Source organism: Urocampus carinirostris, chromosome 1 (genome assembly GCF_059441175.1).
Source record: "Urocampus carinirostris isolate Australia breed hairy pipefish chromosome 1, RoL_Ucar_1.0, whole genome shotgun sequence".
Taxonomy (NCBI): Eukaryota; Metazoa; Chordata; class Actinopteri; order Syngnathiformes; family Syngnathidae; genus Urocampus; species Urocampus carinirostris.
Genome location: NC_142349.1, coordinates 39,143,890 through 39,159,856, shown reverse-complemented (window position 1 = coordinate 39,159,856; position 15,967 = coordinate 39,143,890). Strand labels below are relative to the sequence as shown.

Sequence of the window (15,967 nt, the reverse complement as noted above, 5' to 3'; positions counted from 1 at the left end):
TGTCAGTTTAACCCAAGAAAAGACGTTTTTATTGTTATGATTCACTCTTTGTTTTGCCTTTTGTAAAAATCATAACCTATATATTATCTTTTCAGTAAGTAAATTTCAGATAAAATAACAGTATTTTGCAAAGAAAGCAGATAATTCACGCTCAAAGTGAATGATTTTGCCAAAAATGAAAAATACCATCCCAAAATGTTCTCAATGTGGGCGATTTTCTAATGGTAAACGGTTATTTTAATTGATTTTTGTTAATCAATTTGACAAACATTGTAAATTTTGTAATATTACAACATTTCTTCTGTGTAATATTTTTCTATCCGTCCAAATTTCGTAATTTGAATCTCAAAAAACAGTTATATGGAGAGCTTATTCAGAAGACAATTTTTCATCAATTTCGGAAAAAACTAGGTTTTAACTTATATTTTACGGAATGTCTCAATGTTCCCCCCTGAGTTAAAACCTAAGTTCACTATCTATGAATAGGAGTGAAATCAGACACATTTATAAATTTGCAAGATGAATTTATCAATCTTCCTCAAATACATTTACACTTTGTATTAACAAGACTCTATATAACTTCAAGCAGACGCATTCTTGAATGTTGTTGTCTTTCAGTCTTTTGATTTGCTTATTCCACATTTCATTCACCATTTGAATGTTGCTTTTGGCCCATCAAAAATAGTTTTTCAGAAATGTGTCCATGTCAAACACAAAATGACTTTATTGACTTTTTTGTCAATTTCACTGGTAACGACTGCAGGAATCTCCTGTTAGCTGTCTGAAAAGCAGCTGGGATGTGCCCCATCACTCCCTTGATGTCGTTGTTGATGAGCGTAGCTGGGATGTGCTCCATCTCACTCCCTTGGCCTCGCTGTTGATAAGCGGCGCAGATAATGGATGACTGATGTCTTTGGCTCTTTCAGCAAATGATTTTTGTCCATGATTTCTTTTTGACAGGGTGGTATGTCCTTTGAAGAGTAAATGGACTTTCAAAAAGAAAGGAAAGAGTCTTTTTGTGGAATTCACTGGCACTTAAGAGTCTCGTTAATTCCATTGTGCTTACGTAGTGGGAGTTTTTAGTAAATTGGCCGGATTATTCAATGTCTTAAATTTTTCTCTAAATTTAAGTACTAGTAGACATTATCTTAGTTTAATCAATTTCTATTCATTTATTTCCCATGCAATTATTCTTAAATTAGCCCGATATGTCTCAAAATCAACTAATCCGTTACCCTCTTCAAGATTGAACAATCTATTTCTCCTTGTCTTCTAAAAATGCTCTTCCATAGAAACCGTTTCCTTTTAACTTAACCAAACCATAAGTCAGTATTTGTTACACATTTGTTTATCATTTGTCAATCGTAACACTCAATCTAAAAAAATTCAGTGTGTAATCAATTGTCCTCCCAATTTCCTTTGGGCTAAATTTGTCAAAATTCCAAATTCTCACACTAAACATCAAAAATCTCAAAAGATCAACAAAAAATTCTCAAAAAATGCCAAATCGAACTTAATGTCATAACTTCTCTAATTGTATTTTCTTCTCTCTGTAACCATAATCAATCTTTTATTATTGATTCAATATAGAGCCATACATACTTGTCACTTATGAATTATCTATTTTGTTTATTCATGGCACAACATTCATTTGGACAGGTAACTTAAAATTAGTTTTACCTGGTTATATCAGTATCAGAAATTATTTTCCCCCCATTTTATTAACACTCCACTTATTGAAACATGAATATTTTGTTTGTTTGTTTGTTTGTACATGATTCAATTGTTTGTTTGTTTGTACATGATTCAAATTGAATCTTTTCTTCCGGCGCCGTCACGAATGGCAGCCACTCCAGCAGCTCCCGTGTTATTTTCGATTGTTCTCGATTGTTCTCAGCTCAGGGATGCTGCTGGAAATGTGAATTTCCCTTCGGGGATGAACAAAGTATCTATCTATCTATCTATCTATTATCTTTTATTTTGCGCAACAATCTTTGTTTCTACGCCCTAGTCTTCGTTCTAAGCAGCCTTTCGAGATCCCTTGTGATTAAAGCTAAACAAATTAACGATCTGGTCCGACTTAATACTTGTTTCTTTTTTTTTCCTGTTTAAAAGAAAAAAAAATAGATTCAGTGACTGAAATAGCTTCAGCTACGTTATGATTTCTAGTCTCCAATTCTTCTTTTCTGTGTTAATTTGTCGTCATTTTCAAACTTCCTTCAAAATTTTGATTATTTGAAATGGTTCAAATGACCTATTGAGAGTAATCTCTTATTGAATACGAGAACAACTAAGGAAATAACCTTTACATATCTTTTGAATTTGTCCATTTACGAACGCGAAGATGAACACTAAAATTATGGACGTTTTTCCAGTCATCTTCATTGCTTTTTTCGTCCCTGCTTTATCAGGAGCAAAACTACATGTCTTAAAGTTATTACCCTTTTTGCAATTCGCATATTCAACAAGAAATGATTAGTTCTGTTACTCAAATATTCTTTCTTTTTAAACTATTCTGTATAGTTATCTTATATTATACACTCATTGTTTTCATTTCCCCACGTTATTTATACTGGGGACGCAACTTTTTTCCCTTTAAATTGTCATTATCATTTAGTTACTCTTTAACAAAGATTTAACACATTACAATCCTAATCGTTAATTTGGTTTTGTTATATACGAGTTTTATTTTCCTGCACGCCGATCTTAGCTAACGAGATCTCATCGCTTCGAGATTACGTCATTGTTGTTGGTAATTCTTGTCGAGTGAAGGTCAGTCTTTTTATTAGACAAACGGCTTTTTTCCTTGTTCAATTCATCAAAGAGAGCTTGCTTTTACTGCTCATTTGCTTTGATGATTGATATCACGAATTATGTTGTACTAAGATGTTAAAGAGAGAAGTACAGAAAGTAGAAAAGTGGAAAAAAGACAAGCCTGTTATTTGCAATTACCATCAACAAATGCAGAAAATAAATTAATAATTTGATGATCAAAACAGAATGAATACGCAGATATCTTTGTTTCACTTAATTTCAGGGGTTATTAGATCTCTCCCAAGATCTATAAATCTTTTAGCAAGCTAGTACAGGGAATTCAAAATCCCTATCATATTATCATTATTGATAGTTCAGTATTAAAATTGTTTCATATATATATATTATATATGTGTGTGAGGCACGGTGGCGCATTGGCCAGCACGTGTGCGGCATTATTAAGGACCTGGGAACAGGTGTGTGTGTTCCAAGCCAGCCACTGGCTCTTGTGCGGAGCTTGCATGATCTCATTGTTTCCGTCCGGCTATCCGGATTACTTACCTCATTCAAAAACATGCATTTCAGGTGGACTGGCTGGTCCAAATTGTCCCTACGTGTGAATGAGCTAGTGAATTGTGTATCTTTGTGTGCCCTGCAATTGGCTTGCAACCAGTTCAGGGTGTCCTCCAATCGCTGCTCGATGGTCGCTGTGATGGACTCCAACAAGATGAGATCTACTTGTCATAGTTATGGTTCATACCAGCCGAATATGAACACAAAACTTTTCTGGTTCTCACCTGTAACACCTTTATTGATGACATATTCCTTTAATATCATAAAAATTGTTTTTTCACTTACCATTGTTCATCACATGGAATATCTTCATCATGTTATTTGTGCTACCTTTCGCTGATCCCATTTTCTCCTCAGCGGGTTGTTGAGTCCAAATGAGACAAGAACCAAGATTCTAGAACTCAAAACATTGTTAGTGCAACACTTTTGCTGTAAAATCATACTTTACCTTAGGTCCTTTGTAGTGTTTTCATGATGGTTCCAACTATTTTTCTATAGTCTATAATATTTTCCATTATGGCAACGAAATAGTGTAGTGTTCGATAGTATATCTATGTTCATTTGCCTTCAAATAGATTTTCATCCCTTAAATAATTTCCGTTAATTTGTATAGCTTATCTATAAAAATACTGTCACATGTTTTGCACAATGCTGACAACTTCTTTGCTGTGATGTCTATTCACCAAATGCATATTACACAAACCTCAATTGTATGTAACATCTTACATGCAATTATTTTTGTGTAAATATTGTTTCAATTATGACTAGAACCTTATTTTCTCTGTTCCTTTACCTTACTTTGAAGATGGATTGTTATGCCAAATTTCATTGTCAGTCACAATATGTTAACCCATTTTGTAACTATGTCGGTAAAGGTATATTCTAATCTATTATAAATGGTTTGCATTTATATAGTGTTTTTCAAGACCCTAGAGGAACTCCAAAAACACTAATGTGATGTTTTTCATACTTTTGTCTCAAGTTTTTCATATCCAATTTTCAGCGAATTATTTTTTTTCTTTAAATAACTTTTCCCTTTTACATTCCTTCTTTCTCTTACTTGTATTCCACTTCCTTCTACCAACTCTTATTTACTTGCATTATCCTTTCTTCTTTTTCCGCTCTGATCAGTCCACATCTTGTGTCTCTTCCTTTCCTCATCTTTTCTTTCCTTTCGTGAACTAATTCAGCCTTCAATCTGATCTTCGTGCCTACTTCCTTTAAAACCTTTCTTCAAAAACTTCGAACTTTCACTGTCTATCTAACAACTTCCTTACATGCTTTGCCAACAATACATTCCCTACATAACACTTTTTCCTTCTGCACCTTCTAACACCCCTTTTAGCTTACCAGCCTAAATGTAAAAATGACGTGTATTGATCTACGAGTCATTTTATCATTTTTATTCCCCTCAATGAATTTTCCCTCCATATTCATTGAAAATAATTATTCGCTCTATTTTGATAATTTTGTACAAAACACCTTTTATCTCTATTCCATTCCAATTGGCTCAATTTGATTTTTCCCCCGTCTTTACAGTCCTCAATTTTCTAATTTAGAACTGAAAACCGGAATATTCTATCTTTATTTTAGTTATTGTATCTTTAGTAAGTGTTATTCTGGCATTAACTCATTTAATGCATCTAAAATAACTCAAACATAAGTTTTCTAAACTTAGCACACTTAAATTTATCGTTTTCCAATTGAAAAAACAAAAAAATTTGGACCGAAAAAAAAAATATTTATTGGAACCCCTTAGGCCCGCAGGCGTTATGTTGAACACCCTTAGCGTCAAACGCCGATTTCCCAAAAAACGAACGTTTTCGATTCCTAACGCGATGTGCTCTCGGTTCCACCCAAAACCAACATTTTTTAACGGTCTTACTGTTTAAAAAAAAAAAAAAAACGTTTCTCTCGTTGCAATGTGCACTTCGCTTCCTTTTTTTTTCCTTTTAAAAATGCGCGCGCTCTCTCGTTTGCGGCAATAATCTTCGTATTTTTCTATATTTTTTCTTTTCAGTTACGTGGGCCGATTAAAAGCCAGCACAAACATATAAGACAGGAAGAATAAGAATATAGGAAAGAATACAAACATTTACACATTGAACAAACATAAAACATTTGACAAGACAGAGTGGGCCCACAAAAAATTAGTTTAATTTTAGACCGTGTACACTTTTTTATGAAGCCATGCAGTTTACTTAAACCTTATTTTATTTTATATAACCACAGAGGGACCGTCCTTTTTTTGAAAAAGGACAATGGGAAAAGTGGGGGGTCGTCTCTGTACCCCTCCCCCTTACTTTTCTTTCCCATTCTACCGTCCCCACCTTGGGGTTAGTGTCGACATTTCCGTCCCGAGGCAATCAATCCATTCCGTCTCAAACAAAAAGTTTGAGTATTTAAAATACTTCGTATTTTATTCTGATTCCTTTTGGGTATTTACTTAGCTAAGATTTTGTAATGGCTTCTCAAGCCCACATATGGCGCCCGTCAACACTATGGTCTCTCTCTGTGGCCAATTCAACTTTATCTTTTTATAAAAAATGGCTTCGTTCTTAGAATTATTCCAAATTTTTATATTAGAAATGCATCTCTTACCGATCACTTCATCCTGGTTCGTTGACGGTGACGCAGACTTTGAAGGGTTTCCTTTGTTCTAGACCACGCGGTAGAATTGATTGTTTTTTTTTTTTTCGTTTTCGTTTTCAACTTCAAAATACTACGTACCGTCCCGGGTTTCGGCACCAAAATGTTAGGGTTAATATTTTCGTAATAGGTTAAACTGGAGTGATCAGTAAGAGAGGCAAATGTAGTTTTAGAATTTATTTCACTGCGCAGTGGGCAGACGGATTCAAAAAATCTCACCGTCTCACAAGTTTCCCGCGTTGCAATCGGTTTTTGTTCAAGCGTGCGCATGCGCAGAAAGTATCAATGACGTCACACATACGTCTACGGTTCAAAGTTCGCACATGCGCAGTAATAACCAACGACGTCATATATCTTTCGGTTCAAAAATGGTACAAAACAGCAGAAAGCGAATTGTAATACAGGTCAAACTCATCAGGATTATTTGTAACATAGTAGACAGAGAAATACACAATTAACTAAATATGATTAGCTTTGACATTTGCCAGCCAATCGCAGGGCACACAGGGACAGACAACTCACTCGCACATTCACACCTAGGGACAATTTGGACCGGCTAATCCACCTGAAATGCATGTCTTTGGAATGTGGGAGGAAACCGGAGTGCCCGGAGGAAAGCCACGCAAGCACGGGGAGAACATACAAACTCCGCACAGGAAGTCCGGTAGCTGGATTTGAACCCACACAGGAGGTTCCCAAGACCTTAGAACTGTGCCGCACACGCGCTAACCACTGCGCCGCCGTGCTGCCCTCCCCTAATAGTATGGTTAAATAAATGTTGATATTAATTAGTGTCGATTTCTTTTAAATTTATTTCAAGATCATTTTTGCGTCTTTTAAAGGTGTGACTCATGCCTAGCCATGCCGACCATAGTGGTTAAGGGATCCAACCAACCAAGTTGATGTTGACGCCGCATTTTCTGTATGTTACCACTCCAGACAGAGAATCTATTGGCTATTGCGGATGCACGACTCTCAGCAGGGATTTTATTCATGTAAAAATGCCTCAATATGTTGGAAGAACGTTTCTAGCGACAATAGTTAACTATGAATTTATTGCCGACTATTTTTATTATCACTTTTTGGCGACAAGGTCAGCAAATTGATGCAGCTCCAACAGCAACTGACAACATTTTTAATTTAGAGTATCACCATAAGTTGCATCACAACTGCATAGAAATAAACAAACAAATGAGGGACTGATTCATTACTATAAACTATCATGATGGGTACAGTAACTGAAAAAAACTAGACAAACTGTTAATGTTGAATCAAACATTATTTTAACGAGTGCCATTGTTACGACATATGCAGGTAAACGGCAACATTATGACGTACCTAAATGAAAAGTCCAGTGCTTGCACATTGAGGCGTGTCTTGCGCTCATGTCCGATTTTCATAATTGCCGGTTTGGACATGTCCACAAATGGCTCTTGTGGTCAATGTGTACCCACAAGACATGGGTTTATTCAGTTACAGGCAACTTAATGTTCAACTTGCGCTCCCACATCAAGGTTCTTCGGTCAAATCGCACTTTGTTATATGACTAGCTTTTCTAGTGTGGATTTATTGAGAATAATTGGGGATATGCTTTTCTTTCTCATGACTGACATATCCTTTTTCCTGATTTATTTTCCAGTGCTGGGGAAATATAGCACCCATCTCAATATAGGTAAGCCGATTGCCTATTTGCTTCGTTTGTTGTTTATGTACTGTCTGATCTTCAACACTAAGCAATAACCGGCTAAATTCTATGCACAAAGCAGCTGCGTATCAAAGAAAAGGGCCTCCAATCCTAGAGCGCTCCTAGTGGTTAAATATGCTACACAGTCTAAAAATTACCTATACAGGTACTGGACTGTATTGGACAGTGAATGTAGAAAGGTTGGTACAAAATAATCAACACTTGTTGTTTTTTTTTTTTTGTTTAGATAGCTCAAGCACGCTGAAGAAGAACTTCTCCATTGCTTTCTCCATTATTGGAATGTTCTCCTCCCACGCCGTCAGCAACCTGAGCATCTTCTTCTGCGCTGAGATCACACCCACCGTCATCAGGTAGTGCCCAGCAGAACCAAGCATGTTTTTTAATGCTTCGGCAGTCAACGTGTGCTGCTTGATATTTTATTTGCATCTACCTGTTTAGCCTAGGAGGACTTGTTTGATATGACTGTATGAGTGATTTACATGTCTGTAAGAAATATTCGTTGCTCTACTTCTGAGGGGAAATCATGGAACATATGCCAGTGACTTAGTCACCATTACAAGAAGACACAGCTTGAGCAAATCCCTTCTGAGCACTGCTTGAGCTTCATTGTGTGAGAGACCTTATGTAAGGTGAATTAAATTCTTGAAGGGCGCCACCTAGTGGTTTGCAAATAATCCCCTCTGGAAAATGAATAATGCTGCAGCACACTCTGGTGTCCAAAACGAGCCCTGACTCGCAACACAACTGGAGGAACTACTGTCTTATCAAGAAACAGAAATCAACGTACTTATTTATTAATTACATGAGTTTGTTCAGTTTCTTGAATTGGGATTATAATTTAATTTTTTACTCCCTTCTTCAAGTTATCTGATGGCAGTGACCTAAATAATATCTTGAGCCACTCTTGTTGCCTTGGCAACGTTAACACTCTTGTTGTCCTCCTTCAAAATGACGCTCTACTCTGTTGAAAAAACCTAGGAAAAAATCCCATGGATGGTTTGATTTTTTTTCTCAGTTTGGTCCCGACCGAAGAAAATCCGAAATTTGTTTCTTATTAAGGATGGTTAAGATCTGTCAGTCATACTCGATGAGCTACCCTTGGTTTGCTTTTTTTGCAGAGGATACTTTCTTCCTGTCTTCATTATAGGGCCAATACATCGACCTATAAATAACTGTAGCCACCAGGAGTCTTCACCACTTTTCATGACTGAATCCAAACTTACTCGATATTTTGTCTAAATAATGCAAATGCCCTGCGTTGGGCATTTGGTTTCATACGGACACAAAACCTGCCTCTATTATATGTACTTTCTTATTCACCCTTTATTTGTTATTTTTATCGATTGTTAAAAAAATATCAAAACATTTTAATACATTTATTTTGATGTTAACGATAATAAAGATGGTCAAGGTATATTCGCCGAGCCTTATTTCAAGGTAATATAACGATGGCAACAAAACAGGGGTGACTGCCCTCTTGTGGTCATTTGACGATAAAACCTCGACACTGTATGTCATGATAAACAAAAAAAGTGTGGTTTATTAGTTCTACATGTAATGGAAACATACAAACATAACCAATATCTGTAAAACTTGAATGTAAATTTTCTTCTAGCAAGGCTGGTGGGAAAGTTAATTTTAATGCAATTCTAAGGGAAAATGTATCATTGCATAGAGTCAACGTATACATTTTGCCCGTATTTTACACAAGCCTCTATTGGTGGGGGGTCTCTAATGACCTGTCCATAACGGGAATGTCAGTGGGGAAAAACTAAGATGTAGAAGGAATTCTTTTTGTTGTTTTATTTAGCAAAGAAAAGCAAACTTGTTTACACAAATTACCTTTGTTTTTATTTTATATAATTAGTCCTGCTATGTGCAAATAGGTGCCACATTGTGTTTGTAAGCTTTCATGGTTCCATTAACTGCCTGGGGCACCACTTCCTGTGGTGTGGCTTGGGCAAAGAAGGCCATGTAGGGGCCTTCTAGGCTGTTTTTTTTTTTTTTTTTGGTGGGTGTAGGGTTACGCTCCCCCACATGTAACCGATAGTGTGGTTCTACTATTGCCCTATAAGGGGAATTGCAATCATTATTAACGAGAGCAATTGACTGATGTTGACAAGTTTGTTAATTGGGATGGATATTAAAATGATGTTGGTTTTATTTTCTTACTCAAGTTGTAGATCTGCGAATAAGGTGGTTCAGTGTTTCCGTTTCCGAGCATCACCGAATGTGTATTTTTCTGGCAGGGGCGGCGGGCTGGGCCTCGTGCTGGCAAGCGCGGGCTTTGGAATGCTGACTGCGCCCATCATGGAGCTGCACAACCAAAAGGGCTACTTCCTGCACCACATCATCTTCGCCTGCTGCACGCTCATCTGCATCATCTGCATCCTGCTGCTGCCCGAGACGCGCTACCACCCGCTGCCAGAGACGCTGGCCGACGGCGAGAGCTACACGCGCCAACCGCTGCTCCCTCCGCGCAAGCCCGGCGAGCAGCGTCTCCTGCTGACGACCTCCGAGAGCGCACGGGACTACACGCGCGTGCACGACACGCCCCTGCACGAGGCAGCCGCTACCGCCGTCTCCACCATGGACTCCGCCGCTGAACTGGCTGAGCCAGAGCCACCCTCAGCTGTTGACGGGGCGGCTATGATCAAGGGCGATGACGTCCACGCCAGCAAAGAGCGCCTCCTGACTTCCACGCCGGTCCATTCGCACCCGCTTTTGTCAGATGAGGACAAACCACTTGAGGTAGTCCTGGCTTCTATCGAGCCACTCGCTCAATCTGTCGTTCTCCAAATGGACGACAGACATCTGTCATCATCGCTGGAAGCGCTTTCCGACTCAGAGATTGACCAGGTGGACGCGGACCCTGCATCCAAAGAGTCGTGCCCACCATCGCCAGAGGGCGATTTATCGGGCCTACCCTCCCCACTTTGCTCAGACATCCACCTAGAAATGGAGGACCGATCCACACTTCCACCGCCCTCACCTACGCTGCAGCCCTCCTGTAACAACAATCCTTCTCCTCTTCCCTCCCCCATTCCAGACTCAACTGGCCATGCACCTCTGCCTAGACCCCTTACCCCTCCTCCTCCTCCGGATCCCCCTCACATCACAGAACCTGCCGCTGCTGCGGCCATTTTGACTGATCACCCTTTACGGGATTCTTTAGAGCTAGACTTAGATTCAAGCCCCTCGGGAGCTTCCCCGCCATCTCTAATGGTCTGTACAGTTTCCTCTCCTATAGACTCGGGCGTGCTGTCAATCAGCGCCAGCACAGAAAGCAATGTCCTGAACGGGGTGGCGTCGTCATGATGATGCTGAAGACAGCAGCGTTGGAACTTGGCAGCAAATGAATCTCCTCGCACTTAAAGAGAAGGCTGACCCAGCCTGGAGTTGGGTTCTCTTCAAACACTATCCTCTTCCTTTTCCTGCACAAGAGACAGCTTTGTAACAGCATTGTTTTGATTTGTTGGAATGTCAGTAAACAGGAAAAAAAAAACAAAAAAACACATGCCTTTAAACTGAACAAATGGACAGAAAAAAACAATCACCATGCAGGATGTTTGAAGCCCCCCCAAAAATGTCAGAAATGCAGTGTTTAAAATATTTATTAGACCAGTTTCCCAAACACATTATTAGAAATATATGCAGTGAAAAACTGCAATGGCTGTAAAGCACTACTTATTCAACAGTACCTAGAGATGCCACTAAAATAATGTTGAAGCTATACCGTTTTGTGTTCATCAAAAATAACAGCAAATAGGTTCTTTTAAAGTGAAAAAAAAAACATAGGTACCCCCACCCAACAATAGATCTAACACCATAAATACAGCATGTACATTCTCACTGTGTACTCAATGATTACAATGTCATTGTTGCTGGTCACTTGATGTTAGGTGCCTCCGCCATAAGTGTTTGTTTCGAGCATCTGACCTAATGCATTTTTTATGCACTGCGTTGAAAAATACTTTTTTTTCGGGTTTCTGGCGGTTTGAAGAAACGGCACAAAATAACGACGACTCAAATATAACCAAATGAAAATGTTGAAATTGTGCCAAAAAATTTGAGCGTTGCATGTTTTGGTGGCCGCTTTGTCTGGCCCCCAGCCATAGACTAGAGGTAAGATCGGGCCCAAAAAAAGCACCCGAACCCGACGCAGGCCCGGGGGGTATTAAACCCGACCCGGACCCGGCCCGACTAATTAACTGGATTTGCTGGCCCGGCCCGAGGGGGCCCGAAATTACATATTTTATTTATAAGGAGGGGTGATTTATGATAACAAATTAAACTCTGCCTTTTGTTACAACATCTAGGCCTAAGTTAAATAAAACTGTATAAACATTTACATCTTTTATATTTCTGTGTCTGCACTGCAATCTGTCATTGACGGTTTTTTTTTTTTGAGGTAGCGAAAACATTTAAAGGCGTCCGTCATTTTGACGACTTGATCATTGGGCCATAATCCACAGCAGCAGTAGTAGTACGCCTTTAAGATTTTAGCGCAGCACTTTCATTGAGAGGGGATGTTGACGTGTTGTGCCGACTCCTATGCAAATCCCCCCCCCCCCCCCCCGATCGTATTCTATATAAAACGCTTATTAAAACAATAAAGCGAGCTAATTATAATCATTGGGAGATCCTAGTCTATATAACGCGTTTATTTAAACAATAAAGCGCGATCGTATTCTACAGATTGCGTTTTTTAACGCGGATGAAAATCTCACCAACGTCAATGTACGCTTCCGACAAAAGCGATCGTATTCTATATAATACGCTTTAAGACAAAATAAAGCGAGCTAATTATAATCATTGGGAGATCGCGTTTATTTAAACAATAAAGCGCGATCGTATTTTACAAAATGCGTTTGTTAACGCGGATGGAAAAGTCACCCACGTCACTGTACGCTATGATTTCCGCAATCACAACTAATTGTACACAAATAATATTTATTTGATTTACTATAATATCCGTATGTAATGTCTTTTTTATTGTGAATGAAACCCTGGTTGCATTGGATCCCGCGGTGTAAACAAATTGTTGTTTTTTTCATTTAAAATCGGAGGGGGGGAGGAATTTCCATAGGAGTCGGAAAAATAGCGATTACAGCTCCTTCTCCGTTTTATCCAAATTATTTATTTTATAACAAGTATTCCTTTGTCTAGTATCCATACATAGTTTAAGTATATATTTTTAATGAACATTTAACACATTATTAATTAATTTAAAAAAAAAAAAAAAAAAAAAAAAAAAAAAAAAAAAAAAAAAAAAGCAGGACCGAACCCGACCCGACCCGACCGTATGACTGACATTTCAGGGCCCGACCCGGCCCGAAATTGCCTCGGGTTCGGGTTCGGGTTCGGGCTCGGGCCATAAATCTTACCTCTACCATAGACTGAGAGTGGATGGAGTGAATCTGAGGCAATGAGATGCTATGGGAGTGTTTCATTGGAAGGTGTATTTTTTTTTAACAATAGGTTTAAATGGACTGTCGTAATATGATATTGATAATGTCAGCAAGTGTATCATTGTCAGTGTGTAAAGCAAACTGATTGACCTGATTAATGTACAAAACTTCATCCATTTAATATTGATGACTCCTCTCATGACGCACAAAAAGGTCACCATGAAATAACTTTTGTGTTTTTTTTTTGTTTTTTTGAACACGTCCTCGCACAACTAAACTGCTTTATACAAGACTTGACTTCACCGTCTATACTTGACTAGTCTCACCGAGATGTTTACGTCCGTGCTCACAGTGAAAGCAAAGACAGGCAATACAAAAGGCAGGCAGGTAAAGAAAGCGGCCCTCTGCAATCTTAGGCCGCAATATAACATTAAAAGATGAATCGCAGGTACTTTCCAACATGGTTCCTTTCTCCATGTGCACTGATGGCAAGATTGTGCTTGTTTGCTTTCCTTCCTTCCTTCCTATGTATGATACCGTGCAGCTGGAATCAGAGAGCGAATGCTTTTTTGTCCTGTTCAATGTTGGATAATCGAGTTGTAAACTTCTAATGCCAGTGTCAGACGCTGCTACACACCTCAAAGCACAAATTCCCTGCCATTATGTGATGCTACATTGGTGCAGTTTTAGAGCCAGACTGAGATGTCAACAATATGGTTGTGTTTTACACAAAGCCGGACTTGAATGGAGAATTAAGTAGAAAGAACATTGTTCTTTATAGCAGAAAGTTTTATTTTAGCAGAAAACAAGTTATCTGCCTCCAACATTTCATAAAAATCAACAGGAATGTTGGGCAGGCATTGGGATTCTATCCACCTCGTTAGACATCTGCTTTAGTTCAAATGGTCATAACTCTTTCACCCCCCCATCAAAAAAAATCCTTCAACCTTACTTTTCATCCACTAAAGTATAACCAGCAATCTGCCCCGGCCCCCAAACTGTTTATATTTTCTCTGCTCTTAACGTAAAATGTTCAATCAATAAAATATCATAGTGTTAAAAGTATTGTTACTAAAGTTTTCCAAATCAGTTAAAAAGAGTAGGTCTGCATAATTACAAATGTCATTTGATTTAGAAGGGATTCAGCCCGGTTTCTTTCCTCAGTTGTAACTTCAGGGTATTTTTATTTTACCATAAAAAAAAGTTTAATTTTAGATCATATTTCTTAATTCCGCTTTCAAAGTTTTGGAGTTTCGAAATTTATGCTATTGTGGGGATTCACAGTCAAATTTTTACTTTTCTATATCTTGTATGGTAGGGTGAAGGTAGTATTTTTTTTTTTTTTTTGTACTTTCAAGGGAAAAACACTTCTTAGAAATGTTTTTTTGTTTGTTCTTTTTGCATCTGTTTTCTGTTGACATACTTTCTTAAAGGGACAGTGTGTGTTATCTAGCACCTCCTAGTTGTAAAAATAATAACCTAATTCAACAAAATCAAAAACACTTCTGATTTGAATAATAATGGAAAATACATGAACGATCCTTCCATAAATTACTTGAAGTCAAGAAATCAGCTTTTGTTTTACATAACATGAAGCTCACCTGTCCTTGCTGCTACAAGTAACCCCAAAAAACACATTAAAAATGGCGCAGTTCACTCACGTTGTGTCTCCGTAGTTTGCATTCGTCCTTGAGCTTTTTAGCACTCTTTTTTTTGCATGCACTACACTATACAAAGACATCTAGTGGTCAAATAATGCACACTGTCTCTTGACACAAATCCTCCAAAAATACATTGAAATTTATCCTTTAAAACTGTGTATTTGTTTTAAAATAGTTATTATGTTAAATGACATTTCTTCCTGCAACATTTATACTCTTATTCAATACTTTTTTCCGACGACATTTATTTTCCCTTACACTTTCAAAGATATTGATGCAACTAAAAACAATCCCTACCGCGTCATATTTTGGGCTTTTTAGATGCAAACCTAATTTCTCCCGTGAAAATAACTCCGAGCATTCTCATAATTGACCAGGTTTATCTTGTTTTCTGTGTGGCTTCAATACTTTCGGTCATCGAAGCTTTTCACTAGAAAACATGGTAATAATAATCAAGAAGGGAAGGAGTTATATTCAAACAATTGGCAATGTAAACTTTGACAGTAGAATGTCTGTCATCTGCTGCAAAAATTTTTGCTTTAAACTGAAAGTCCCCTATTGAGTGCACTTATGCACTCAATGGAAGAAATTCAGTGCTTGTTTGTGTCGGCAGCACAGCGACGTCATAAAAATAAAAAAACGAGACACTCAGATCTGAAGCTTCTGCACGGTGCTGACTGAAAGATTTGCAATAGAGTATATTAAATAAAATATAAATCTAGAAGTCCAATTTTGCAACAGTGGGAGCGATGAGTGCATCGTTCATAGTTAACGGATAGATGATGCGCAACACTGAATGTAAACATGAAGGATTTTTGAGAAATATGTGGAAGGTGATCAAGTGATAAGGTTCTGCTTCCTTATACCTTCTCTAAAGAGATTTAAATGAATGTAAAAAAAAAAATATGTAGATTGTTCCATTTTTAAATTCTGAATATTTGGTTTCTTTTTATTTTCAAATTCTTACATGCACTTGTATATAAGCCATATTTGTTGTCAAAATAAACCACTATTTATTGATCTACGGTACATTTTATTTTTTCAAAGAAAGTCATTGTCTAAAACCAATGTTGTGCAGTCAAGGGAGTCGGGTGATGTGCCTCACCTGTCATAATTCAAATATGAAATTAAAAATATATTAAATGGCTGTGATTATAGTGTTAAAGTTTTCATTTGATATTACAAGTTTTTTTTTTTTTTTTAATTTTCTTTCC

The 15,967-nt window shown here is 37.8% G+C and overlaps 1 protein-coding gene across 1 annotated transcript in view; it reads left to right on the top strand.

The window, feature by feature from the left end:
- The window catches only part of slc22a23a (solute carrier family 22 member 23a), a 52,231-nt gene extending 40,435 nt beyond the window's left edge, over positions 1–11,796 (top strand). The window contains exons 8-10 of the mRNA XM_088338408.1: positions 7,616–7,648; positions 7,908–8,031; positions 9,931–11,796. Coding sequence (XP_088194534.1) covers positions 7,616–7,648; positions 7,908–8,031; positions 9,931–10,999 — 1,226 coding nt within the window. The 3' untranslated portion in view covers positions 11,000–11,796. The remainder of the gene's footprint in view (positions 1–7,615; positions 7,649–7,907; positions 8,032–9,930) is intronic.
- The last annotated feature ends 4,171 nt before the right edge of the window (positions 11,797–15,967 follow it).